The sequence below is a fragment of the Microtus ochrogaster genome, chromosome 8 (assembly GCF_000317375.1).
Source record: "Microtus ochrogaster isolate Prairie Vole_2 chromosome 8, MicOch1.0, whole genome shotgun sequence".
Classification (NCBI taxonomy): Eukaryota; Metazoa; Chordata; class Mammalia; order Rodentia; family Cricetidae; genus Microtus; species Microtus ochrogaster.
The window spans coordinates 73,880,245-73,890,001 of NC_022015.1; the positions used below are offsets into that span (position 1 = coordinate 73,880,245).

Consider the following 9,757-nt stretch of genomic DNA (forward strand, 5'->3'; position numbering starts at 1 on the left):
TTGTAGACCAGGCTGGTCTCGAACTCACAGAGATCCGCCTGCCTCTGCCTCCCAAGTGCTGGGATTAAAGGCGTGCGCCACCACCGCCCGGCTCCAACCTGTCTTTCTTTTCTTTCTTTTTTTCCCTTTCTTTTCAGTTGGTCTTGTCACTCAGAATCTTAATTCTTTTTCCTCTATGAAAAACCCATGTGAAGCTGGGCAGTGATGGTGCACACCTTTAATCCCAGCACTCAGGAGGCAAAGGCAGGCAGATTTCTGAGTTCAAGGCCAGCCTGGTCTGTAGAGTGAATTTCAGGACAGCTAGGGCTACACAGAGAAACTGTGTCTAAGAACCTGCCTCCCCCTCTAAAGAGTAAGGAGCAAAGAAAACAGGTGAGTGGCTGTGTTTGTTCCAAAGTAGAGAGACAAGGAAAGATAGGGGAGGCCTAGGTTCTAGCTAGCCAGAAACAAATGATGACCTTCACATTCAGGAGAGAAAACTCTTTATCTTTTCTAGAAAATTTGATTTGCTTAACTAAAGCATTTAGGATCCTAAGCAGTAAGCAGGAGTCTTGGGTGTCAGCCAGGTTCTGAGTAGATAAGGTCTCAACCTCTCCATCCAGGCCAACTAAACTTAGCTTCATACTTTCCCTAAAAGAAACCAGGCCCAGTTGCTTCCAGCCTTGACCTGAGCACCACCTGCAGGTCACATCTCTTCACAGCCTCAGCCAGCTGCCCTTCCTAGTCTTTCCCTTTGATCTTTTCTCCTTTCTCTGCTCCCTTCCTGGACTTGGCAAACAGGCTGGTCATTGGAGCCCTCAGGCCAGCTGGTCAATGGAGCTTCCTGTGGTGGGAAAGGAGAATGCTGGGAGGTGATGATTGCTATAGGGTGAGAAAAGGAAGAGGGAGGAATGTACAAAAGCAACCCTCTGGCAACTCTCTCTGAAGCTGGCTTCCAAGTGATAGAAAAGGAAGATGTCTGGAGTCTCCAAGAACACAAGGGTTACTAACTGAGCTGTTACTAACTCATCCTTTGTGTCAGCGACCTCCTAACAGAAACCACCCACTGTCCCTGAATCCTGCAGCCCAAGACTTCTGAGGTGATTTTCGGTCCTTAGTTTGGTCCCACGTATCTGCCAAGCCATGATTTGTCTAGCTTGCTGGCAGGCTCTTCCAGTGATTCTAAGGACTGTTACTATTACCTAACTTTTTGGAAAAAAAGAAAATTGCTACTTTGTTGAAGCTGAAGGAATGAGAATACAAAAAGATCAAAAGAATTTAAATCACTTTATCAGATTACTAAAAGATAGGAAGAAACAGACTCCAGAAGCCCCGAGCAAGACTGCTGTTCACTGAACTCTGATATGCCATTCATTACTAAGAAAGACGGGGCTTTCCTGTAACCCTGGAGGCCTAAACAATGACTTTCAAGCAGAGGGTTTAGGCAGGGCCATAAGGAATGGAATTTTCAGTTGGGCACACGTCTTTAATCCCAGCACTCTGTAGGAGAGGCAATCAGATCTCTCTCTTTGAGTTCGAGGCCAGCCTGGTCTTACAAGCAAGTTCCAGGACAGCCAGCGCTGTAATGTAGAGAAACCCTATTTCACAAAACAAACAAAAGAATGGAATTGTCTGTGCTGATTGAGAGAGACACAAGAGGATGATAGGAGGAAAAGCTGGATCACCACATTGTGCTTTGAGTCCTGAAACTGGTTTCCCTTTGCATATCTCTGAAGCAGCCACTGAATACTAGGCAGAATAGTCTTGGATGTGTTGGAGACTAGTGCCGACAACAGATGAGAAAGGAAAAGCAAAGAGTACTCATGTTAAAGAAAGACTTCCTGCTCATTGTTGCCAGAAAAACTCTCAGGCTTCTTCACAATCCTCCAAGCTTTAGGCCCAGGAACTCCATTAATTTCAGGTACCAAAACGGGAAATCGCCAGGTGTGGCACTTATGGTTAAGCCCTGCAACTTTGGAAGCAGAGGCAGGGGATCTGTGAGTTCAAGGCTAGCTTGGCCTACATAGTTGAGTTTCAGGCAAGCAAGGGCTACATAGTGAAACCTTGACTCAGAACAAAGAAAAAGGAGGGAGGGGTAGCGAGATGTGTCTCCTGACTCCTATCACTATGTTCAGGAGGGGCTCACTCTCTGTGCTACCTCAGCTTTACCCCGGTTTGAGCTTTACCTTGTGCCTTTCCTAATTAATTCCATGAGCTCACTTTCTAAAGCTATGCAACAAATGAACTCTCCAGAAGCAGCCTGGCGCTTAAGCCAGCAGTCCACGTAGTTCTGCAGGACTCTGAAGGCATTGCTGGAGACAGCTCTTAGCCTGCTCCGTGTGACTCTTTAACTCAAGAGTAGAAGCAGAGTTTATCCCTTTACTACCAGCCTTTAGTTGTAGGTCAAATCCTAGCTGCCTCCCTCTCCCCAGTCTTCAGTCCTATTCAGTTTGTTTCTTTTTCTCTCCTAAAGCCTGGTTAGTTAAAGGAGGAACAAGATTTTTTTTTAAAAAAAAGCTGCTTATGGTTGGCTCATACCTTATAATTTCAACTCTTTGAAAGGTAGAAGAAGGAGGATAAGGAATTCAAGACCACACTTAGCTTCGTAGTGAACTCAAGGCCAGCCTAGGCTACACAAGCAAGACCCTGTCTCAAAAACAAAAACAACAACAACAAAAAGACCAACTAAATAAATAAATGAAAACAAGTTATTTGGAGTAGGTGGCAGGATCTCTCTGTTTACAGTCTTGGTTGGCTTCAAGCTCATCACTCAGCCTGTCAAGTGTATGGCATCCCACCTGGTCTTGGTATCAAGAGTTTTACTCAGTGTTGTTGTTTTAAATAAGAATGGACTCAAATACCGGGCGGTGGTGGCGCATGCCTTTAATCCCAGCACTCGGGAGGCAGAGGCAGGCGGATCTCTGTGAGTTCGAGACCAGCCTGGTCTACAGAGCTAGTTCCAGGACAGGCTCCAAAGCCACAGAGAAACCCTGTCTCGAAAGACCACAAAAAAAAAAAAAAGAATGAACTCAAAGGACCTTTGATCTGGTATAATATGGTACCCAGATTGAAATACTGGTGGCACTAACCATCTATTTTTAACATCATTCCCTTAATTCAATTGTACCAGAACATACGACTCCAAAAAAGAAGTTCTATTAAAAGATGAAAAGAAGCTGGGCGGTGGTGGCACACACCTTTGATCCCAGCACTCAGGAGACAGAGGCAGGCACATCTCTGTGAGTTCAAGGCCAGCCTGGTCTACAAAGCACGACCCAGGACAGCCAGAGCTGTCACACAGAGAAACCCTGTCTCAAAAAGATGGAAGGGGGGAAAAGATGAAAAGAGAAAAGCTACAGCCTTGGCATTCAAAACTCTGACTCTACTTGCTTTTGGTTCCTGTTTCTAGGCCTTTCCACTTCAAAATGAGTAGTTTACTACTGGTGATTACCCAAGTGTGTCCCTGGTCCAGAAGTATTAACTTTACCTCAGCTCTTAGAAATGCAGGTTCTTAGGCCCCACTGTATACCTACAAAATCAAAGTTTCTGCGGGGTCAGTTGAGAGAGTACACACAACCTCAGGACCTGAGTTTGGGCACTGTAGTGCAAGCTCTGGAGACGTGAAGATAGGAAGATCCCTAAGGCTTGCTCACCTCAGTCTAGCTGAATCACTCACTGAACTATAGGTGCAGTGAGAGACTTTGTCTCACAAAAATAAATAAGGTGGAGAGTAACTGAGGAAAATACCTGGCATTGACCTCTAACATACACACATGTACACACACACACACAAACGCTACACACACAAAAAAAAGCTAGAAGTAAGCTGGAGGCTGAGTGTTTGGTTTTTTTTAAACAAATACTACAGGTAATTTTGATACATGAGACATGTTTATTGACTCAGTGGAGTTGTGCAGAGGGAACTGTTAAAGCCAGTTATGGGTAAAATTCTTAGGTAGCTCAAAAACAAAACAAAAACCTACTTAGGGAACTGGTGAGAAAGCCAGAGTCTCTCCAGCAATTTATAGAGGTCATCTTCCTTTTTCCCTGTCTTCCTTACATGATTTAATCTGTCCCTTTTTGCTGGAACAGATCCAACTCATGAGGGTACAGCAGAGGGCATGGAGAACATGGCAGATGCTGTCACTCACGCCCGTTTTGTGGGCACAGATCCTGCCAGTGATGAAGTTGTCCTGATGAAAATCCTCCAGGTAAGTGGCAGGGAAGAGCAATTAGACTAATGGCCAAGGGCTGATGCTTCTGGCTCTTCTTACCCAAGTCTGCAGGCAGCATGAAGCTGTGTTTTGACTCCACTGAGGCTTAGAGACCAACTCTGTTTCCAAACAAGGAGCTCAGGTACCCAAAGTAAAAGCTTTCCTAAGGAAAATAATTAAGAGCTTTAAATGATCTGATATCAAATACCAGAAGCTCTTACTACATGTGTGCCTCTGGTAGACTGTATCCATGTCATCTCTCTGTTAGGTGTAGGCTGGAGCTGGAGGGAGTTATGAGCTTGTGTCCTGACTGTGCTAAGCACAAAAAAGGCTCCCAAGTCAAGCACTTGGGCGTCTCTTTCAGGTTGAATGAAATAAGGTCAGCACTTAATTTTTTTGTTTTTAGTTTAGTATAGTTTTTTAAGGCAGAGTATCTCTTGTAGCCCTGGGTGTCCTAGAACTGTAGGACTAGGCTAACTTGGAACTCAGAGTTCTATGTACCTCTGCTAATCTTCCTGCCTTGATCTCCCAAATGCTAATATTACAAGCATGTTACATTGTACCCAGCTTTGAGTCAGCATTCTTGCTAATTTACCCTGAAATCAGGCATGGTCATGCATACTTGTAATTGTAGTTCTTGGGAGACTGAAGCAGAAATTCCAGCCCAACCTGGGCTAAGTACAAAATCCTATCTCAAAAAATAAAAAAATCAGAGGTAAAGAGATGCTCACCTGTTTTTTTGGGCAAAGCTCTTGCCTAGCATATGTAATTTGATCTCCAGCACCATTTTTTTTTTTTAAGAGAAAGAACTGAAGAGATAGCTCAGGTAGTAAACGGTATGCCTTTTCATGAAGACCCCAATACTCATGCAAAAAGCCAGGCAAGGTGGTGAGTATAGTTGTAATCCCAGGGAAGCAAAGACAGGAGGATCCTGGGTCCTTGCTGCTCAGCCCGTCTAGCCTAATTGGTGAACTCCAGGTCAGTGAGAGACCTAGCCAGGCATGGTGGCATACATCTTTAATACCAACATTCAAGAGGCAGAGGCAGGCAGATGTCTGAGTTCGAGGCCAGCTGGCCTACAAAGTGAGTTCTAGGACAGCTAGGGCTACACAGAGAAACCCTGTCTTGAAAAACAAAAAGAAAAAAGTTGGACCAATTTTTGAGGTTGATACTCATGTTATGATCTGGCCTCCACATGCCCATTAACATACACAAACACACATGAACATGCACACAACACAAGCGCTGGTAATAATAATAATAAATTTACCTGGTAGGTGCCTTTTCTACCTTCAGGTAAGCTTTACTCAGCCTACTTGGTTCATCACAATGTTCTCTCTTTCTTCCTTTTGTAGGTTCTCCGAACTCTGTTGCTAACCCCAGTGGGTACCCACTTAACAAATGAATCTGTATGTGAGATTATGCAGTCTTGCTTCCGGATTTGCTTTGAAATGAGGCTTAGTGGTAGGTACTTGAATTCTAGTTCCTTCACTCTCCTGCTGGTATCTGGTATCTATGTGTATAGGATGCTATCTCTGAACCCCATAGGACCAGGATTTCTCCATCATCTACCTTGGGTAACCTTGGGGATTTTGTTTTGAAGCTAGAATAGAGATCTTAACCCATTGTTCCCAGGCAGGAGTGGAGATAGCTCTTAAACTGACTCAGTTTCAGAACCAAATCTCCCTTAGGGTTTCTGGGATTGACACCAATTGATAATCCAAGAAAACCCGTCTAGTTGTCCCCTATTCCTGACTCAGTAGTACCACCTAGTGGTCTGATAAAGTTATAGCTACCAGGCTGAGCTGGAGCTGGTTTTAATAAGTTTGGCATAATCCTTAGTAAACACAGTTTGGAGGGGAGTCTGCTCTGAGAAGTCTCCTGATAATAGCACAGCAAGTAATGACACCTGTGTTATTTGTTTTTGCCTGTGCAGAGTTATTGAGAAAATCCGCAGAGCACACTCTCGTAGACATGGTGCAGCTGCTCTTCACAAGGTAAACCTGCTGCTGTTTGCTTCTGCCCGGCTGCCCAGGCCTCTGGAGTCTGCCTGCTTCCACACAGCCACTTTAGGGACCTGGCCAACCCCACAACCACATCAGAGGCCACTGGGATTATAGATAGCAGTAGTTCTCCAGGCCCAGGGTTACTGAGCTAGGGAGAAGGAAGAGAGCTGCTGTGGCCTCTGGGAGGCAGAGGGTTATTTAATCTCTGCTTCCCAAACTTGCGTCTGTTTCTGTGCAGGTAGCATCTGGGAAAGGGAGCCTAGAGAAGATGCCAAATTTAAGCAGCCTAGAACAGGTTGCTGAGCTTCCAGAGCTCAGCCTGATTTCTGTAAAAGAAGGCCAAGACTAGGGCAACCAAGAGTTGTGAAAGCTGATTTATTGGCCCTTATCTTGGCTGGCCTGGGATTCCCTGAGTTTAGCACTTAAAACTCTATATCCTGGCAAACCCCTTAATCCCAGGGAAACCATGATTTTTGATTTCCCTAGGAAGGATTCCTTCATTCTAGAGCCCAAGAAGCCTTTTTGTCCTAAATCTAATTGCCTATTCTATACTTCCTATCTAAAGACTCACTAGAGAAGAATTGAAGCAATGACTTTTAAGCCTATTGATGGTATTTCTTTTTGCTTTTAGAGTTAATCCCTATTGTCTGCACATTAGCCTGTCTTCAGACTCTGCTGCCAAGTTTCTTTCCCCGTGGGTTTACTGCCTTTAAAACACCAGCCTGTTTTTACTACTTTCTCTGTGCCTAACTCTCTGTCTCTTGGCTTTCAGCAGTGATTTCCAAGGATAAAAAGAACCTCCTTATTCCCAAGGCTGCTTAGTTACCCTACTCCAGTGTCTACTTTATCTATGTCTTACATGACCCACCCAGTTTCTATGGCTCTGAAGCTCTAAAAGGGATGAGATTAGCTTTTCTCTAACTAAGAGACAAGGATGCTGTGGACCAATTCACCTGCTATGACTGGCATAGAGGAGAACATTGTCATTATCCCCAGTAATAGTCATGCCATTCTCTATCTTATAGGTTACCTCAGTTTAAAGAAGAACCCAAGAGCTATGTGGGAACCAACATGAAGAAGGTGGGGTCTGAAAGTTCATCTGCTGTTCCCTGTCCAAACCTCCTTAACTTCCAGACTCAGTGCTATGGAATACTATTGATTAGTAGCAAAGACATGGTTTTGCCTAGATTGGTCTGCTTGAAATCTACAAATAGCTGTCACTCCTATAGTCAGTACCTCTCCTTGCTGACCTACCACGTATGTAGATAAGCCAGTCCTTAAGGAAACTGGACCAGGCTTTCCAGGCTGAGCTAAAGATTCATGTTGAAGTCTGACTATCTCCTTCTGGCTCAGTCTTGTCAGCAAATGAGAGCCTTAGAGAGGCTGTGCCCCAACTCCTTCCTAATGCTGTATTAAACGGGACTTGCCTGCTCTAGTCTCTGTTGAAGAGATCAAATCAAGCTAAACTCCAGATCAAACTGCTAGGAAAAGAATGGTGATGAGGATGGCCTCTTTCTGTCTGGAACCAAAACCCTGGACTTGTCAGACCTCTGATGAGGCTCTACCTGTGGAGTGACCCTTGGCTACTAGGTGCATGCACCTGCCCTGCTCCCTTCCATTCACCCCATTCCTGCCCTGTGCCCTGAGCTGACTTCACTCTTTTTAAACTGTCATTTGCCTGTCTTTCACAGATGTCTCCATGTCTCCTCAGCAAACTGCAGCTAAGTAGTGGGGAGCAGACCAAAGCCCTGAACCAGTTAGAGAGGGTGCTACTCTTTAAGAACCTCAAGGTCTCTCGCCCTCGCCTTTCCCCCTTTTATTTATTTATTTATTTATTTATTTAAATGTTTACTTTTTTGATATGTAACACTGGGTCCAATTTCTGTTGTTCAGAGCACAACTTACCTACTCTAGTAACACAGCTTGGCATTTGAAGAGTTGCATGTGTTTGTAGCTTTGCAGTACTGGGGATTCTCTTGGGATTTCTGGTTGCCTGGAAGTAGAATTAAGTCTTGAGCATCACATAATGAGCCTAGAGAGCCTGGGTCCTGTTATCATCTTGTGGGAGGACTTAAAACCCACCATTTCTAGGGAAATTACAGGGACCTCAGGCAAGATCTTTCTTTCTCCCTCCCGTCTCAGAGCTGGTGTGGAGAGCTTAAGCATCGTCATTGAGTAGGTCAGAATACCTGACTGGTTTGGTGGTGAAGGTGGTGAGGGTTTTTATTTCTTGGTTACATAAAAGGGATCATTGCAAGATTTAGGTCTCTAAGTTGATAGACAGGAACTAAGGAGCATGGCAGCCTAGGGCACCGGGATTTTTTTTTTTTTTTTGAGACAGTGTTTCTCTGTGTAACTTTGGAGCCTGTCCTGGAACTTCCTTTGTAGGTTGGTCTTGAACTCACAGAGCTCCGCCTGCCTCTGCCTCCTAAGTGCTGGGATTAAAGGCGTGTGCCACCACTAGTGGTGGGAATTTTCTAATATCTGCAAAGATACCCTCTGTTGTTTAAAATTGAAGATGTAGGTGAGTTTAGTGGAGGAGTACAAAAAGGTTACCTGAGCCCTTGAAAGATGATGAAGAGAGGGATGAGGGATGTCTAGGTTATCCATCACAAGAGTGTGCATGCCAGAGGTGTGATTGTGAGCATTCCTGTCATTGAAAATAAAATAACTATGTGTGAGTGCTCCCTAGCTTGGGGTGTGTCTGTCCTATCTGAATGCATTGTCTCATTTTGTGTTTGCGTAGTTACAAATTTCAGCTGTCTTCAGTGGCTAGCCTGCATGTTGCCATGATTATTTGCCTAGGGCCTGTACTATTTTTTTTTTTTTTTTTGGTTTTTCGAGACAGGGTTTCTCTGTGGTTTTGGAGCCTGTCCTGGAACTAGCTCTTGTAGACCAGGCTGGTCTTGAACTCACAGAGATCCGCCTGCCTCTGCCTCCCGAGTGCTGGGATTAAAGGCGTGCGCCACCACCGCCCGGCGGGCCTGTACTATTTTTATAAAGCTATTGCTTTATTGGAATCGTACAGATAAGGTAGCATAAAGTTCCATGAACACCTGCTGCCTGCCATGTACCTTAGAACACGAACATAGCAACAGTGAGGCCTGTATGAAAACTGCCAGCCTTTGGACTCCTGTACTAATCGGGAAGCTAGGAACACTCACTGAATTAACTTGCTTGGGGCTAGCTTTGCATAATACAAAGTGGAAGATAGGAAATACCAATTCTTGTGTAGAAAGAATGTCCATTGGGACTGATACAGAGGAGTCTCCTAGAAAGGAGAATTATCTCATAAACCTTTAGTTGTTTGGGCTTTCTGGAGCCTATTGATAATGACCAGTAAGGCCAAATGGCCCTTTTGTTCTTTCATTGACCCTTTGAGTTTTGTGTTCTCTGTCTCATTCTTCTCCCAGATCAGTCTTTACCATGAATGTGATCTATCTGAACTCCAAGGTTACTGGGAAGAGCATCCTTCTGGCTCCTGCATAGTCATAGCAGCTCAGTTTTAGACATATGATTGCAGGTGTTTTAGAGGTGGAAGGACAAGAATATGAATCC

At 44.6% G+C, this 9,757-nt stretch overlaps 1 protein-coding gene across 5 annotated transcripts in view; it reads left to right on the forward strand.

The window, feature by feature from the left end:
* Window positions 1–9,757, forward strand: part of Gbf1 (golgi brefeldin A resistant guanine nucleotide exchange factor 1) — a 135,155-nt gene that overhangs the window by 89,687 nt on the left and 35,711 nt on the right. For 4 of the 5 annotated variants that reach the window (XM_026781113.1, XM_026781114.1, XM_005352402.2 and 1 more), the window contains exons 5-8: window positions 4,072–4,190; window positions 5,549–5,657; window positions 6,130–6,190; window positions 7,225–7,279. In XM_026781113.1, the coding sequence (XP_026636914.1) occupies window positions 4,072–4,190; window positions 5,549–5,657; window positions 6,130–6,190; window positions 7,225–7,279 (344 nt within the window). Of the gene's footprint in view, window positions 1–4,071; window positions 4,191–5,548; window positions 5,658–6,129; window positions 6,191–7,224; window positions 7,280–7,305; window positions 7,990–9,757 lie in introns of those variants that run through there. The other variant, XM_026781115.1, reaches the window with a different exon arrangement.